Here is a 19,083-nt window from a genome sequence, read left to right on the forward strand (position 1 = left end):
TATTTTTGTCAAGACTGTTGTGTCTGAAAATCCCAGGAGATCATCAGTTACAGAAATACTCAAACCAGTCTGGCACGAACAATCATGCCATGGTCAAAATCACTGAGATCACATTTTCACATCACAATGTTCACATCATCAGTGATAACCGAAGCTCCTGACCCGATTTTATGCATTGCACTGCTGCCACATGATTTGCTGATTAGGCCCACTGCCACTATGCCTTCTTTGGCCCAAGTCACTTTGCTTTGTTTTGCATTGAACTCGGCTATGCTGATGAACGTTGTTCAGAACTTGAAAAAATTTAATAACTTAGTTACCACATTTGTTGTTGAAACTGCAAGCCATGATTAAGATTTGAGTCTAAAGAGTGTCAGTGAGTACAACATGGCATAGCATTTAATATCAAGAGTACCTTTTTTGGTGGAGAGTAACAAGAGAGGTGATAATGTGCATTTGAGTGCCTCAAAGGAAGTGATTGATTGAGACACTGTGAATATGCGAGGCAGAGAGAGTGAGTGAGCGTCACAGGAAAAGCTTAAAGGTGTATTTATAAACTTTACATTTATAAATACTGCAGTCTAAAACTTTGCTGGAGATGAGCAGAGTAACCACAGCTCCAATCTGCACCAGTTTGTTCTGCTCTCGGGCAACGGAGCGCAGCTGCTTTTGACTGTGGTCGGCTGTTCCCGGCGTGGGCCATACTCTACCAGTGCAGCTGGTGGCAGCTCTGGTCGTCATAGCGCAGAAGATGCACGCAGGACACGTCTGTATCCTAACAACATCCAGTCCCTCTTAACGGGCCATGTCACTGCCGACGCCATTTAAGATCCTGCCGCTGATGTTGGCCTTTAAGGGTCTTGTCACTGGAGACATGGCAGCTTGTTGTTTAAGTCATACTGTTGTGTTGTGGTTACAATAGCACGGCAAACGCGGCTCAGCCCTGTTACACTGCTGATAGATACTGCAGTTTTTGAGCAGGCTCTGAAATGCATGTATAAGGGCACACAGACGACAACACAAAAGCACACAGACACAAATTTGATCATTTGACGGAGAATAGTATGTTTTGCTTGGTGCCTCGGGTATTTATGGAGAAGGTATGAATCAGGATGGCCAGCCATGGGCTCAGTTTAGTTCTGAGCTTATTGAGCTGATGCAGATATTTTCTCAGTTTGTTTTTACAGTGTGGCTCGTGTTTTTTTTCTTGAGTCTTGTTTTCATGATATCTGTTAAATACCATGATTCAAAGCAGGCCTACTCAGACCTCCCCCTTTGCAGTTTGTCTCCAGATTCAGTTGTGCTGACAGACATGGACCAAGAAAATCTTTAATTGATTATTGGTGTTTTTAGAAAAGGTGACAAAAGAATTTAAAGAATTAAGAATTCTGCCTGGAGATTGGTAGATCCTGCTTTGAAATAATATAATACAGTCGTATATATTGTATATACCGGCTGGACAGTATATGGACAGGCATGATTCACATACTATTGGGCCATTCCATGTCAACACCACAGTGTTGGTAGATAATGATGAGATATAGAACTCCTGGTTTACCAGTAGAGCCATTTGAATTACGCCGGGGGTCATGATGAAGAACGGATTCCGTTTGCAGGTATATTATTTTGTAAGGAAAAGCCCTAAATCTGTGAAAATTTGTGTCAAGGTCATTTTTTTATGTATAATTCATATCTGGCCTCAGAAAAAATGCATATTTGCCCCCTAGAAATGCACTTTTATTAACTGGGGATTAATTTTGAGGGGTCATTTCTCCAAAAGTAAACATATTTTCTGGTGTCATTTTATTTGTAAATTAGTCATCTGAGAGCACTTTTTCATTGTGTCAAGATAAACTTGTTATTAATAACATTAGCTGAGATAATGGAAAATTCTATTTGGCTAGATTTGACACATGCCCGGAAACCAATGTCAGAAATTTCATCCAACCCTCAACTTGGGATATGTTGAAGTTACATCCTGAATTAATTTTTCTAGAAAGAATTAGATAGAGATAGATAGATAGAAAGATACTTTATTCATCCCGAGGGAAATTTTAGTATGAATTCGCTTTGATACTCAGTGGGTTTTATTTATCCAACACTTCCAACAAACTATGACACCTGCCAAACTTTAAATGGCTCAACCGGGAAAATAAAATAGAGTATGAAGCTCAAATTCTCAGGAAATTTATATCTCATCGTTATGTACTAACACACAGAAAAAGAGCGAAATCCAACAGGTGCTGTGGTGCAACCTGGAGTTGGCATGGAATGGCTCTATTACACTATGGATTACTGTTATTATGGAGTGTGTTTTACTATTTGGTACACAAAAGTCCATGGATTGTTTTTAGATGTCATATATTTATTCACAAAAATAGGTGCAAAAATAACCTAATAAATCCTGCTTAACATGTCTCCCAAATTGCTGCATTAATATACCAGGTGAATTTCTCCTTATGAGCAGTGCCAAGAATCTGGTTTATTCAGCATATGTATGTGGATCATTCTTTATGTGTTATAGTGTAGCAATATCTAAATCTATTTTCATGAAAGTATATTTGCAGGGAGATTTTACGAACAGACCTCAGGTAACTGTCATTTTGGGGGGAGATTTTTGTTTCAGTTTGAGTGTTTCACATCAAAGTCCTTTGTGCCTTGTAGTCATGCACGCAATCACCACCTTTAAGCTAAGCTGTCTTTTACATCAAAGAGAATATATTGAAATCATATATTTTACATTTGAAAAAAAAAACCCATTTAAGTCAAAGAGAACATTCAAATTTCTCCCTTTTTGAGTTGTTCATAACGCCTCTACTTTCTCATCTGCCTGTTCACTTCAAGCAAACACTTTCTGTAAGTTGATGGTAAGACAAGAATGAGACTTTCTCTATTATGATTAGTATAACTAATTTATTATACCGTTTATTCTTTCTGTCTGTCTTGATACTGGTGCTGAATGGTCTGGATCACTTTAAGTGAAAACTTGGACCGTATCTAAGATTAGATCAACTAATTGCTGATGGTAAACCAGGTATTGCTTTAAAATTAAGGTTTTTCTGTTTACACTGGAAAAACAGTTCAAATGTATGTGCAGGTTTTCAAGTTCCAAGTTTAATAATTTTCCCAAATCCAGAATATTCATTTTCTGAGTAACTAATATTTGTTTGTATATACAGTACAAACATTATTTCCAGTTTTTATTTACCATCCAAGTGCAAGATGTATTTTCTAAATGCATTTTATTTTCATCAGAATTGTTTTCTGATTTTGTTATACCTTTGGTGTATTATGGCTGTCCATTTGGATTATTTCTGTTTGTTCTCTTCAGCACTTAATTGTTTATTTAGATATTTTGTTTTAATTGTTGAATTCACACGCGAATTAGCAATATAGTGTATAGGTGTGCCGATTAGATGTAACTGTAACTGTGTGTAATAAGGTGTGATTGTGTTTGCTTGGTTCTGCTAACCTAATACCTAAATATTTCATTCTGCTTCGATTCCCATTTAGTTGTGAAGTAGTGTGATGAGAACATTCCCTAAAATGTCAAAGAAAGTATATTCTAGGGATGTTGCATACTTCTTATATCTTCTGATATACACATGATGGTTATCATTCTGTCATGAAAAAACATCTCAAAGGATATAATCAATAACATTTTAAAAGAATGTTCTGATGTCAGTGACTGTCAGAGCCATCTGCGGTTCAAATTATAATCGGAATTATGTGTTTATGTTTGTTTGTGATTACAGAGCTTGTCTTTGCTGTTTCTATATAGATGTTCCTCGCTGTGTGTTTACATGAATTTAAAAGTTCAGATTGTGTCTATCTAGGAGCAATATTAGCAACATAGAAATTTGAAATTTGTAGAGGCATAGTATGTTCCAATGAAAGTGGTCCTTGTATGATGCATGTGTGTGTGACTGTGTGTTTCACACTTTGCAAGCATAAGCATGAAATAAAACACCAGACATTAGGTGTTGCTATTTGGACTTCTTTCATGATAGATTATAAACTTGTGTTTCTTTATTCTGTTGTCTGGGTTCTGTTTTGTAGTTACGGAGGGTTTCCGTCTGTGGAAGATTGAGGTTTTTCTGCAGTTTACTGTGCAAAGTGCTGATGGGGGAATTTAGAACACAAAAACTGCTGAATTCATTTTTTTAACCCCTGTGACTTTTCCGCTTTTTTCTCTGTGCTTGTCTCACAAGCTTGTTTGTTTAGTAAACCCCCCAAACAATTATTTCCAGAAACTTCTCTTTTTTTTTTTTTTACATACAACTGTCCATACATTTCATATATTGCCATCTTCTGTCTTTCTCTGTCGCTGGACTAACAAAAATACACCCTACAAATATCACAAAGCAATGGGAAGATTAATTGCGCGCTGTTTAGTGTGTTATGTCGTTCAGCTATACGCACTGCTCTCTTGTTCATGTGTAATCAGATTTTCAGTGGAAATTCACTCCATAAATGCATTGCAGCTTGTCATTTACTTTGCCAGGATCTACAATATCTAGTAATTGTTCTTCGATTGTTTTGAGTTCTGAGCCAATATCTGTGCCCTCCTCTTGTTAGCCAGGTATATATAGAAAGAGAGATAGAGGGGGGGGGGGGGGGGGAGTGAGAGATTATCAGTCTGTGAATCAGGGTTGCATAATGGTAGCATTTATTGCTGTCTCTGAATCATATTGCATCTCTCTTGCACATGCATGCTCGCGCTCTGCTTTACCAGGCTTGGCATGTCTCTGGAGTTCCAGCCCATATTGACATGAAGCTCGATTGAATTGCAGGCTTTGTAATTGAGTGAAGATAATGCAAGGGCAGGTTTCTTACAGTAGGTAAATATTTCGGCACAGTCCTTAATCTGCAAGAGCATCATATAATGATTTTCTTATTAATTACATACGTGAGTCTAATATTTTTGCTGTTTAATTTTTGATAGAGAAGTGACGAAGAAGACTTTTTATTGAATGTAAGAGAAGCAAGTTGGGGACATGAAAGAAATGGTGTTCAGTCATGGTGTTGATGTTTGTAGATAGGCATATGGCATATGTTCCTGCTTATTCAAATTTTCAGTCCGAACTGTAAATATTTGCAACTGAAACTGCTGATAACCAAGCCTTGCTCCTTGTATGAGCACAACACATACTATACAATGTACATGTCCCCAGTGCACACATCTACACATATATACTGAATGCAAATATATAATCATCTAATCATGTGGCAACATAAAAGCATGCAGACATGGTCAAGAGGTTCAGTTGTTGTTCAGACCAAACATTTGAATGGGGGAAGAAATGTGATCTAAGTGACTTTGACCATGGTTGGTGCTAAACGAGGTGTTTTGAGTATCTCAGAAACTGCTGATGTCCAGACTGATTCAAGCTGACAGGAAGGTGACTGTAGCTCAATTACCATGCGTTACAAGAGTGGTATGCTAAGAGCATCTTCACAAATACATCAAATCTTGCTGGATGGGCTGCAGCAGCAGAAGACCATCATGTCTAAATGCCTAGTCAAATAAATGGTCACCGAGTGTGTCCATCTTTGATGGATTTCTTCAGGAATGGTTTGCTTGTATTTGAATCAGTTTTGTCAAGCAAAGCTAAATGAAGAGAGTAGAGAGGTACACCCTATCAGCCTCATCTCATATCAGATACTGAACTAACCAGCTTTCCACTGCTAACTTTTTTTTGTCAGAACTTGAGATATCTGCTTCTGTTCTCTATCATTGTGCGGTCTAGGTTGAAAAAAGCTAGAGTGAGGTGAAGCGATAAGGAAAGAGAGCTGGAGAGATAATCAGGCAGCTTCATTTGTGCCTGTATCAGCATGTGGTTTGAGTGGACGGAGAGACAGAGAGCAAGGCAGAGGAAAATTAAGAGATACTTGTCCTCTATCAGTTTGTGGTTTGGGTTAGAAAGAGGGGGGAGAGAGACAGAGCAGTTGTCGGGAACGTTGTCGGGTAGTTGTCGGGTAGTTGTCGGGAACGTTCCGATCAATGCTGAGTTTCATTCGGAAGGCTGCTGAATTGCCTTCGTCTTCCTCTTCATGTGCATTTTATTTTTCTGAGCAGTCATCATCCAGTTCCTCCTGTCTTTTTTTCTGCTTGTGGTCTTTCTCTTCCTCAGTGACTCTTTTTGAAGGCACCAAAGGTTATCAGCGAGAGGATGTGAGGGGAGGCCTGGGCGTGAAATGGCAGAGGCTGCTTGGATATCTGGGCTGGTTTCATGTACTGAAGCAGTGGTTTGCGGAGCTCTTGCCTGTAGCTCTTGCTGGTTGTTGTGTGTTTGCACCAAGCAGCCAAAACCTGGCTTTGTTTTTGAGGGTAATTTCCTGTAAGTCGATGGCAACAATACAGTAAAAATGCAAGGTGAATAAGGGCTTCCTTTTTCCCTACTGCTCAGTCTCTGGCTTCAATTTGTACAATATGGCGGCGCTTGAAATCTGCAGTGTCAAAATGCTACGGAAGTCTACGGAAGTCTACGGAAAATCAGTGAGTTACATCACAGACACTTGGTCCATATTTTTTCTACAGTCTAAGATCTGCACAAGTAGCAGATCTGAGTCCTTTGAGCACACGTCTTCAGCTTCAGCTTCTTCAAATTTCATTAAAACAGATAGAATATGTGTCTTTTTGTCTGTCTGTTCATGTATGTCTGTATCTGTGTGTACGGTTGTGTGTGTGTGTGTCTGTGCGTATCTGTGTGTTTCTGAAATATACTGTTTGCACATTAATATGGATCCAGCGTCACTCAATGTGTAGCAATAGTGTCTTTCTCTCTGGCTTTGTGTGGGGTTTGTGGTGACTGTGGGCCTCAGGTGTTAACCTTGAAAACGCTTGTGTGTCACAAACTCAGTATTTCTGTTGCAGAGCCAAATCAGCAGATTTTGGATTCGACTTTAGCTTCACTGATTCTGTTTTATTTCCATTCAGCAAGCATCTACTGGCCTCTACCAGCCTTGTCTTCTCACTACAGGGAATATGTCACTGTAATAGCATACTGTAGATGCTGATCATATAGGGCTGACTGCTGTGTATCATCTGAATATGAGGGGAAAAGCTTTCTCTGTGAGTCTTTGCTTTCCCTGCCCCCACCCCTGGGTACATGAGCTAGCGATAACTTTTCCTCCACATTGAGTCAGTATCTTCAAACAATCCTGCCAGTCAACATGAACTGAAATCAAGTTTGTCTTATGCAACACAGTTGTCGATAGGCTTGTTCATTTGTCAGGTTTTTGCAGTAAATATCACCTCACCTTAAATGAACTACAAATCAGATGGATTTAGTTTAATTCATTGCAACTCTTAAAGCGTAGACAAAGGGAGGGAGGGATATGAATACTTCTTCTACTCTGTAGCCCACTCTGTTTTATTTCATGCTCTGGGTGAGGTATTTCCAGCCCTTAGAAATTGCAGATCGAAACAAATTAATGAAGGTCAAAGTGCTTTGATATTTGGATGGGACTGTGGGTGTATTTTTTTGTCTGTTTGACTTGTGATATATATTGTGCTTGTGAATGTGTGTGTGCATGTGTGAGCGCGCGCGCGCGCGTGTGTGTGTGTTTGTTTTGTGCAGGTGTGTGTGTGTGTGTGTGTGTTTTTGTGTATCTGAGAGACAAGGACTGGAAAGAGAGACATTCAGTGGTCTCGGCTCTCAGGTATTTCACTTCTCACCCGCAAACAACAGGAAACCATCCTGACCCACAACCTTTCGTTGTGCACTCAAAGTCACTGTCAGGCACTCACAGATTCACTCTCTCATTCACTCACACCTGTGTTTGTTCGTACAGAGACACATGCATCCCAGATCCCTACATTTCTGAATGCACAGAAGGAAAATGTTTCACTGTTCAAACAGAAATGTCTTCTTTCTTGTTCATATATGACTAAAATGTCACCATAGGTTTTCACTGTTCCCACAGGCTGAGGCGATCACACCCAAACACTCACCGGTAAAAGCAAAACCTTGTTCAATGGTTGTATCACATATTCACAGTAGTTCTGTATTGTGCCAAACATGGTGCCCATGTCACCTTAGGTGTTCTTTGTGCGTATTTTCTTACAGGCCTATTTTTGCAAGTGCTTTCTCTGAGTTCCTTCTAGTGAATATAATTGGGGCATATAAATCGACACAGTGACACATATGATTTGGCACACTGACACACTAAAACAGCACAGACACAAGACTCAAAACAGTGGCACATTTCCGATTCTTTTTTTTTTTTTTTATCAAATCAGAATTTGTTTGTAAACATATTTATGGATCAGTGGGGGTTTTTTCATTGGTGTGTTCTGTAGCATACAATGCAGGATCAGTAGTGATTACTGAAGCTATCTTATGTTAATTTTTACTTCTGCACTTTTTTCATTCTTCACTTTGAATGTTTATATCTCCCAGACATTCTAGTGAAAACTCTTTAAACTTGTTACGAATGTTAGGGATGTGTGAAATTGCGATCTATTAGACACCAATTGGCCTAGTATCCTAGTATTGGCATGTTTGAATATTTAGAAAAGTCATAACTTTTGAACCATTCGTCCTGGAGACATGGGACTAAGACTGTTACATTCCCCTGTTCACGACAAAAATAAATATATTATTATTGGGATGATAAAATGCAGATTTGGTGGCTATCATCTATGGTCTCGTCCCTAACTAAATTTGGAAGTAATAGTTGATCTATCTGATAATCGCTGAATGGGGAGCCAATTAAATTGACCCATCTGGGCGTCTCCATTTAAACAGCTGCAATTAATTCCAGATATCGCATTCAACCTTGAATCGTGTTCTAAATGGAAGACAACAACGTTCTGAAAAAGACAAAACCTGAATGCAATGAATAGCTTGAAAAACTTGAATTGCTTGAAATAATTGGTGTTTTAACATTGTTAGCCTGGAAAAGAATAATACTTCAAATCAAGACATAATTTGGCTCTCTTTGTCCAATTGGCTATCTAAATTGCGAAGCTAAGGTTCCTAAGTTGAAAGATGGTGAAATGTAGGCAATTCATTTTCGTCTGAAAATTAGCATGAAATGCAAGTAATTGCTACGCCAAAGGGGCACTAGGGGGTGCTGGAGGTCCATAATTGGTTTGGCCTTCACTTGCTTTATTCCAGCATTGTACTGTGTGCTTGCACCCGTGTGTTGCTTCTGTGTGGCTATATTTTTAACGAATGTTCTTCACTATCTGTCTTAACAGAGCTAGAGTTCAATCAGATTACATTAGATTCAACTTCATTGTCATTGCCCAGTACGGCGCCCGGGGACCAACTCCAGTTCTGAGGTCAGTGCCTTGGTCAGGGGCATTGGCAGGAGCACACCAAGGGGCAATTTAGACTCTCCAATTAACCTAACCTGCATGTCTTTGGGAGGAAAAGCCACACAGACAAGGGGAGAACGTGCAAACTCCATACAGAAAGGCCTGGGCAGGGCTCGAACCCAGGACCTTCTTGTTGTGTGGCAAAGCTGCTACTTGGCAATACCTTAGCTTTTCCTTATAACAGAGAATTTATTTTATTCAGTCATCATGGTCAATTTGGATTTGTGAAATATGGTACGTTTTTCACAGCCATGCCATTATCATTTCTTCAATGGGAAAATAAAACAAGAATATTAAGTATGTCAACATCAAATATATTTTTCTGTGTACACTACATATGTGAGTTAATGCAGTACAGGTTCAAGGCTGTTAGTGGACCCATTCTGCAGTACATATTTTTTGTGATTACACAATGTCTTGGTGTACGAAACTGCTGGACTTGCGAAGTGATACTGTTACATTTGGTTCACTGTGTGGTTTCCACTTCCCTCTTGCCGATTACTCATTCTAATTTCCTGCCATAGATTCTGTATATCCCTCAAAGATGCCGACATGCAAAATCTAGATATACTACATACCGAGTAAGCACATTACATGATCACGGATCAGTGAACACCTTTTATGGATTTGTTCTGGGAATGCCTGGATGCCCTGTGTAGCGGTCCTCCCATGAAGAATTACTAGTTCTGCCTTAACAGCAAATAAGTGATTGGCCTACAGGGCTCATAGCAGCTAAAACAGGTGTGTCAGACATAATAAGCCTGCTTTAGATTAATTATGTCATACTGTACATATCTGGTATAATTATATATTATGTCATTTTAACCACTGACTGGGGTATAATATAGTATGATTTTGTTTTGCATTGTGTTTGATGTGTTTCTGTAACTTTTTTGTAACAATTTAAAGATTAGACACAGGAAGAGTAAGAGAGAGAACAATAGAATAGTTTAATTAACTGAGGGGGGGGGGGATAGAGGGATGGCGATTCCTGGCAACTGAAGAAAAGATGAAAGGTGGTATTACTGGCAGCCCTGCCTTTTGTGAGTGAGAAAAAGAGTGGGAAAGATTGAGAGAGAGAGAGCTTGAAAGAGGGATAGTCAGAACGAAAGAGTAGACAGTAAACCACTTGAAAAGACCTTGAGGTTGACACCTTCAATCCCCCGCCTCTCTCCAGTCTTAAATATTCCCCCCTCTCCTTTCTCTGATATCTTTTGGTTTTTTCAATGTCATTTTGGCAACAGTCCGGTACACCATTCTGTTCTTTAAAAACATTCTCCCTCTCCCTTTCTCTCTCTCTCTCTGTCTCTCTTTCTTTCTCCCTGTGTCTTTCTGGGCCTTTATGTAAATAGACATTAGAATAGGACATTCCTAAAAAATGAAATAAAACTGCCAGTTAAAGTACAGAATACTTAGCAGGTATGGTGATTACAGAAATCTATGCAGTATTCAGTCATCAAGATATAATTCACCTTCGTTTTCTCTAGTTTGAAACAAAATCTAATCACTTTTTATGTCCTTTGCTCTTATCATATTTGGCATAATGTTGCCTGGTTTGCACTGTTATATGGATTTGGAAATATCAAATTAAATTTAATGGATGGATGAATAGATTGACTGATTTTAGATATTGGAATAAAATGATTAACTTTCTGATGAGATCAAATGACGTAACATGGATTTGAGTCACTTGAAAGCATTACATATTCATGCTGGCTCGATCTTAGTGATTTTTGTTCAAATACTGGTTTATGTGCAGGAGTGCCATTGATGTAGACATCACTTTTCAACATCAGAACAGTGGTTATTACTAGGGTAAAAGTGGATTTCCTCACCAAAAAACAAAATAAATTCTGCTGAAAAAGTGGTTAATGCATATGTGTGTGTGTGTGTGTGTGTGGGGGGGGGTGATAGGACACATGCATTTGACCACATGATCACATTCACAGACAAGGCTTCCGCGAAGTCAACAGGTTATAGTTACGGAAATATACAGGATAAAACACACACCACACACACATACAACCCCCCTTCCCCCAGCCCTGAATCATTTATGTTTTAAGGTATTTGTGCTCTGCATATCTATGTCACTAACGTTCTTCACCTTTTCTACTAGTTACCTTTCACCAGCCTTCCACCCCTCCACAACCTTACAGCCTGCTTCCCTTTCCTACTTCAGCCCCTTCTGCTTGATCTCCCCAGCCTGCTCTCTCTCTCCCTCTCTCTCTATTTCGCCCCCTCTCTCTCTCTCTCAGTTAGAGTGGGATTGTAAAGGATTATCCCTACACTCTATCACACAACATTTCTTTAAGTGTACATGTGTGCATATTTAGTACATGCATGTTTGGGTATTTCAGTAAATATGACCTGAAATAACACATATAAGGCTGGCTTCCCCTTTCTGTTGTTATGATGTCAGTTTATGTTTATGTGTATTTACTGGAGCGAGAAGGTAACATTCGGGAGATTAGTTTGCAATAGAGATTAATTAAATGACTGCTGCTTCAGAAAATACACTCATCACTGCCCCCTGCTGACCAACATATTGAACAGCAGCCTAGCTTTCCGTCTGAGTTTCTTTGTAATTGCGTGCATGTTGTTTGTGTGTCTGTGCAGCTCAAATTGAAGTAATTCCCTGCAAAATCTGTGGTGACAAGTCCTCAGGAGTACATTATGGAGTCATCACCTGTGAGGGCTGCAAGGTGAGCGAACAACACCTTACAATCATGACATCATGACATTTATTATCTTAGCAAACAACTGCATCATACATTTTACTCATTATTTGTTAACACAGCTGGATGTTGGGTTTAAAGAGACTTGCTTGAGAGGTGTAACAACAGTGCCTCACTCAGGACTCAAACGTATAACTGACACTGACTGACTTCTCACCATAACCACTGTGCAATACTGGTAGAAAAGCAATCATTTCTCCCACTGCCCACTAGTTTTCTGTAAACCACTCCTCTCCAGCCCTGACACCCCCCCCCCCCGCTTGCTTTCTGTTTTTCAGGGTTTTTTCCGGCGCAGTCAGCAGTCCAGTGTGTCTTACTCCTGCTCGCGGCAGAGTAACTGCCCCATCGACCGCACCAGCCGCAACCGCTGCCAGAGCTGCCGTCTGCAGAAGTGTGTGGCCCAGGGCATGAGTCGAGACGGTGAGGCTCCTGCGCAGCAGCGTGCAGGAAGAAGCGCTCTCGTGGGGGAACAGGAAGGGGGCTGGCAAGCGAGAAGCGGAGTTTGTGTCATTGCGCAGGAGGGACACGGGGAGACGGGGCTGGAGATGGCGTGAGGGGGAAGGGGGAGTGAGTTGGCAAGCAACTATGGCATCACATTACTCTAGGTATTAGGTGGTAAACGGTTGGCTTTTATATAGCGTCTTTATCCAAAGCGCTGTACACGCCACACACCAACAGCTCGTATTGAGGGTTAGGTGTGTTGCTAAGGGACACTTTGACGCACCCAGAGTGGGGTTGAACCGGCAACCCTCCAACTGCCAAAAGACTGCTATTACCTCCTAAGCTAATGACCCCCTTATTAGTGACCATATTGTTGTTTTTATGGTAATGCTGGTGTACTTTCGCTGTTTAGTAATAGCACATTTAATAGCCCATTTTTGTTATTATTTCTATTGATATGGAATTTTGTACCCTGAGTGTGAGAGCAGTAGAGAGATGGCTGTCGGTTCTTTTCCGTGATGTGCGTAATTGTGTTGCAGCTGTGAAGTTCGGTCGCATGTCGAAGCGGCAGAGGGACTCTCTCTTCGCCGAGGTGGAGCGGCACAGGCAGCTCCAGGCTAGCCCAGGCGAGGCCCTGCCCACCCTGCCGTACCACGGCAAGGAGCCTCGCCAGCGCCCGGCACACCTGGACCCGCCGGCCGCTCCAGCCTACCCCTTCCACACGGACACAGAGCTGCCTTCCTGCCCGCCTGATATGCACGTCTACTGCCCACAAGGAAAATCCCAGGCTCTGGCCTACAGGCACTCCCTCGTGTCTCCGGTGTCCAGCTCACAGAGCCGGGGGGACTGCGGTAGCCAAGGGGAGGGGAGAGGTGTGTGCACTGGTTCTTCTCTCTACACTATGCCCAAATTATCAATGCCTGTATAAATCTCTCATTCTTCTCCCTCTCTTTTCTCTCCATCCCTTCTTCCTCTGTCCCTCTCCCTCCCTGTCCACCATCTATCTCTTCTGCACCCCGTCCACAGGACAGAGATACAAAGTGTTTGACTCTCAGCAGAGGTACCCTGACCAGGGAATGTCCAGAGGCGAGATTGGGGTGAATTTTGAGGACATTTTCTGGCCCTATCCCACCTCATTGCTGCACATAGGTGAGAGCACGAGCCAGAGGAGACTGTGACCAGGAGTCAGCCAATAAGTAACATTTCATTTAGTGTGGAAAATGTATTTGGTGATTGCTGAAGGAAAAAAAATCAGCATTTAATCTTGAGTCAAAGTTAATGTTCCCTGAATACTGAAAACATTGTGGCCATGTCACTGTGATATGTAATTCTAATTAGTGAGATACAGCAACATTTAAGGTAGTATGTATTACATAAAAAAAACTGCATTGAGTTTGTACTGCTGAGCTGATTGTGGGTGGGTTCTGTGCGGCTGTGCAGAGGAGGTGTGTGCCAGCATCGTGCGCTCTCACAGGGAGACCAGCCAGTATAGGGTGGAGGACCTCCTGGCACTGAGGTGGAAGGTCTTCAGCAGAGAGGAGATCCACACCTACCAGAGCAAGGCACGTACACCACTCCCACAGACATGCGGTCAGACCAGTGTAGAGGTCCACCACCCCTGTGCGAGAGCTCTCTGAGGTCATAGCGCTGGTGTAAAATCCAGCTTGAAATTACCAGCTACCAGCTGTTTCAAAACACACCTTGAGCTGGTCAAACTATGTTAAGTATGGAGCTGGTCTGAACTGGTGAACCAGCTACCAGCTGTTTCAAAACCTAGCCTGAGCTGTTTTTTTTTTCAGCAGGGAGGTCATAAGGCAGAGGAACCAGATAGAACGGTCCTGTTTCATTGCTTAAGCACAAAAGCCAATGAGAAAGACACCACCAGGAGTTATTGGCACTTTTAGTTACTTCCTTCTATGGACTATGGCCGTCATTTTCAGTAACAGCAGTAGGAATGGGTAAAACATTCCTGTGCTGTTGTATGTGGAACAAAGACTATCATTACATGTTATTTGGCTGGCACTTTTATACAAAACGATTTACCTTTGATTAGACTAAGCAGGGGACAATGCTCTCTATGGTCATGAGCCTCGCTCAAGGGCCAAACAGCTTTGGATCTTATCGTGGCTACACTGGGGATCAAACCACAGACCTTGCAGGTCCCAGCCATGTCCCTTAACCACTACGCTGCAGGCCCATAGGGTAAGAATTGGGCGCAGGGGTGAATGTTGTTGAGACGCTCCTCCCCTCTCCCCTCTCTGCAGTCAGTGGATGTGATGTGGCAGCACTGTGCGCTCAAGCTCACAGACGCGGTGCAGTACGTGGTGGAGTTCGCCAAGCACATCCCCGGCTTCCGCGAGCTGTGTCAGAACGACCAAATCGTCCTGCTCAAGTCCGGTGAGGCGGGGGACGGGGCACCCAGAGTGGTGGTGGGTGGGGGGTGTCTTTATGACTGAAGCCAGGCTTAGTGCTGCATGTGCTCTCTCTCTCTCTCTCTATTTCTGTCAGGTTCAATGGAGGTGGTTCTGGTGAGGATGAGCAGGATGTTTAATACAGAGAACAGCACCGTTTTCTTTGATGGGAAGTTCGCTGGCAAAGAGATTTTCAAGTCTCTGGGTGAGAAGAGGAAGCCACGGCAACTGGCTGACATGAAGATGCCGCACCCACACACACGAGCACAGCTGACTGACACACAAAAGCACAGGAAAAGGAAAGGAATAAACACACACTGTAATTTAGTATGAGGTGCTGGTGGCCATAGTCATATATTTAAGAGAACAAAATGAGCAACAGTGAGTGTGGACTGATGAAATAACACACACACACACACCATCTGATAGTTGAATACTTTTTGAATATTGACTGACACCCCCCTAAACTCTCTCTCCCCCAGCCTGCAATGACCTGATAACTTCAGTGTTTGAGCTAGCACACAGCCTGTGCAATCTGCGACTGACTGAACAGCAGGTGGCGCTCTTCAGTGCCCTGGTGCTCATTAACGAAGGTAGGAACTACACCAACACAACAGGAGTCCCCATCACTGAACTGTAATATATAACAGTTCAATAGCGCCAATCCACACACCGGCACTAAAACAAATGAGAACTGTGAACCCTGAACCCTGAGAGCCTGCGGCACATGCTCGCACACGGAGCACCCTATGTCCTGCACATGCAGTGGCAGTGAGTGTGAAGCATAGACTTTGAAGTACATTTGCTTATCGTGATACGTGAAAGCTGTACATGCAGAACTAATGTGTCATTTTGTGTGTGTGTGTGTGTGTGTGTGTGTGTGTGTACAGATCGCCCCTGCCTGGAGGAGAGGGGTAGGATTGAGAGAGTGAGGAAAGAGGTGGAGCTGGCTCTCAGCCACACTCTGCGCAGAGATAACCAGGAGGGCCTGCTACACAAGGTCAGATGTCTGGGAGGGAGGAAGAAAAAGATAGAAAAGAAAAGAAAGATTGAGAGAGAGAGAGAGAGAGAGAAATTTAAGCCATTTTAGTCCCAAGCCCAATATGAAGTGGCTGCAGTAAGTTGAGACAATTCAGTAGGGGCTTAATAGGGACTCAAAACAATAGTAATTTTGATTGGTTGACACAGCACAGCAAAATTAGAAATTATCAGGGGGTGCATTAAAAATTCAGACTGAAGGCAGGCTGAATAGTAAGAAGCTGGTTAGTTGGCTGTGTAGCTGTAAAAAGAGCTGTACTCTTCAATACTGTGTCTGTGTAATTTTAAAACTTGTTAACAATATGTGCCCTGAATATAACTTTAAGAGCATGAATTTTTCAGAACTGTTAAAAGTGAATGGAAAATACTTTAAGCAATGAAAGGAAATAGTCATCCTGATTGCCCCTTTAAAAGATGGTTTTCCTTTTTTCCTCAGCTCTACCAGAAAGTGGCGATGTTGAAATCGCTGTGCAGTCTACACATTGAGAAACTCAGATGGTTCCGGCAGCTCTTTCCCCTCACTGTGCACTCCTTCTTCCCTCCGCTGTATAAAGAGCTCTTTGGCTCAGACTCAGACATGCCCCCTCTGGCCACACACTGAACTGCATCATGGATCCCTCAGTCACGTGCACTTCTACTGACAGCGATACTCAAGATTTTGACATATTACTTGAAGACACATTGATTTATGTTATTCTCAGCACACTTGCTATGTGGAAAGATATATGATATCTAATGTGCTGTTGCTACACATTGACATACCATATATAAATTAAGATTTAACACACAAACACACATATACACACACATACATATGCAAGCACGTGCACAGTAAATGGTGAAAAGGTGATCAAATCAATGTGTATACTTGTCTATCTGCTGTGTAATTTTATTTTTGTAATTCAGAAAAATGAAAATAGTTGCATAATTAATACATAGGGTGATAACTGATGTTGAAATTATTTTTATTGAAAGAATAATTTTATAGGATGAAATATTTTATGAAGTAATTATTCAGGTATTTGAAGGCTTTGATTGCAGAAAAAATGTTTAGGATTTATGCAGAAAATGTTGGAAGCATTTATGGGAATGATAATGTTGCAGATTATATTTGATAGTGATAAGATGTGTTATATTGTGTATGAGGGTATGCTTCTGTGAATGTGAGTGTTTGGCTACTGCCTTGAGCAAATAATCAGGTACTGAAGAAAAATGGCTCATTTTGAAATGATGTTAAATATGGATATGTTTTACTTGGAATTTAATAACATCAGATCACACATTGCATTATCTGCACATGCAATTGTTATGTTTTTAGATAGGGTCAGTTATTTCACCCCTTTAGTATCGCCATTCATTAAGCTACAACATCCACCTCTGGACTCCGGAGTGCCGGAGTCACACAGGTTTTGGAGCATTGTCTGGAGATGATTCATTTTTACATTTTTAAAAGAACATTATTGTTTACTTTGTGACTCGTGGCTCTGTTAATACCAGAACTATGACTGCAGTGCAGGGCAGAAGGCAAGCTCCTTAAAATCTGCACATTGTGACAGTCACATTAGTCACGAGACTGCATTACCAGAGATTTCTGACTGTGTCCACCGCTGTTCCTGGAGATTCTGAGGGGCACCAGACACATTACCAGACACATTACCAGAGACAGCACCAGAGACGGCACCAGAGACTGTACCTGCCCTAGCCTTTGAGGGGCCCTAAACAGAATTTGATTTGGGGGGCCCCCCAAACTAATGTTATAAATAATATATGCACTCAGTGAACACTTTATTCGGTATTTATAACTTATTTTTTAGATTCATTAGTCTTCTGCTGCTGTAGCCTATCCAGTTAGAGGTTTGACGCATTGGGATGAGGGGAATGTTCAGAGATGCTCTTCTGCATACCACTGCAAACTCAGTGCATTAGTCACCTTCCTGTTAGCTTTGACCAGTCTGGCCCTTCACCTCTGACCTCTGAACAACGTGTTTTTTTGCCCATGGAACTGCTGGTCACTGGATGTTTTTTGTTTTTCGCACCATTCTCTGCAATGTCTAGAGACTGTTGTGTGTGAAAATCCCAGGAGGTCAGCAGTTTCTGAGATACTCCAACCACCCTGTCTGGCACCAACAATCATTCCACAGTCAAAGTCACTGAGATCACATTTCTTCCCCCATTCTGTCATTTGGTCTGAAGAACAGCTGAACCAGTCTTGACCATGTCAGCATGCTTTTATGAATTTAGTTGCTCTCACATGATTTGCTGATTAAATATTTGCATTAACAAGCTTGGTCTACCTAATAAAATGCTCACTGAGTGTATACAGGCACACATTTTAGATTATTAGGCAGCCCCTGGGAGTTGCAGGCCTGAAGCAGCTCTTTGTGTCACTTATTGGTCAGTCGACACTGATTGGCTGTTTTGGATAAAATGAGTGCAGCAAAATGACAAAATTGTGCAACCAAATCATCCCTCATGAAAAAGATACACTGGTCCTGTCACTGTTCCACCATGATATTGTGAATTGTTTAGTGTGGCATAGTTTTGTGCTCATGTTGTTATGTGTCAATTTTAACATGAAGGTTACTTGTGGGTCAGTTCTTGGAAATTCTCTTTTGTGTTTTAACCCCTGAATTTACCTCTATTTGTTAGCACTTAATTATGTATCTATAATTCTGCCAAGGAAAAGCTTGTAATAAACCGATGAAATGCAGTGTGTGTTATGCTTTCGGGTGATTGCGTTTAGGTCCCCTACACCCACTGCTGTTCAGGTACCATGGAGGTGTTCATCTAATCTCATTTTAGGGTGCATTTTACAAAGAATTTTGTAATTGTTTGTTTCACTGTATACCTGGCCTGACCCACATAAAGCAACAGTAGCAGGAAAAAACTCCAGATTACCTGAACTTCTGAAACATTATATTATATTATATAAAATACAGTTATATGGATATATATGGATGTCTTGGCATGGTTAAATTAGATTTAGTTTTTTACTACACAGCTGGTGTTGTGCAATATCTAAATTCTTCTGCCAACACCTTCTGCGGTTTCGCAATGACGTTTAATTATGCTTTTCTCATACCCGGGGCGAGGCCATTACCAATGGCATACAGCCACATTGCACTTCTCA

At 41.5% G+C, this 19,083-nt stretch overlaps 1 protein-coding gene across 2 annotated transcripts in view; it reads left to right on the forward strand.

Moving 5' to 3' along the window:
* The window catches only part of rorc (RAR-related orphan receptor C), a 32,107-nt gene extending 13,444 nt beyond the window's left edge, over positions 1-18,663 (forward strand). For both annotated transcript variants that reach the window (XM_061261699.1, XM_061261707.1), the window contains exons 3-12: positions 11,945-12,030; positions 12,342-12,483; positions 13,044-13,376; positions 13,531-13,653; positions 13,945-14,070; positions 14,773-14,901; positions 15,013-15,120; positions 15,398-15,508; positions 15,806-15,915; positions 16,390-18,663. In XM_061261699.1, the coding sequence (XP_061117683.1) occupies positions 11,945-12,030; positions 12,342-12,483; positions 13,044-13,376; positions 13,531-13,653; positions 13,945-14,070; positions 14,773-14,901; positions 15,013-15,120; positions 15,398-15,508; positions 15,806-15,915; positions 16,390-16,554 (1,433 nt within the window). In that variant the 3' untranslated portion in view covers positions 16,555-18,663. The remainder of the gene's footprint in view (positions 1-11,944; positions 12,031-12,341; positions 12,484-13,043; positions 13,377-13,530; positions 13,654-13,944; positions 14,071-14,772; positions 14,902-15,012; positions 15,121-15,397; positions 15,509-15,805; positions 15,916-16,389) is intronic.
* The last annotated feature ends 420 nt before the right edge of the window (positions 18,664-19,083 follow it).

This window comes from Conger conger, chromosome 1 (genome assembly GCF_963514075.1).
Source record: "Conger conger chromosome 1, fConCon1.1, whole genome shotgun sequence".
NCBI classification, from domain to species: domain Eukaryota; kingdom Metazoa; phylum Chordata; class Actinopteri; order Anguilliformes; family Congridae; genus Conger; species Conger conger.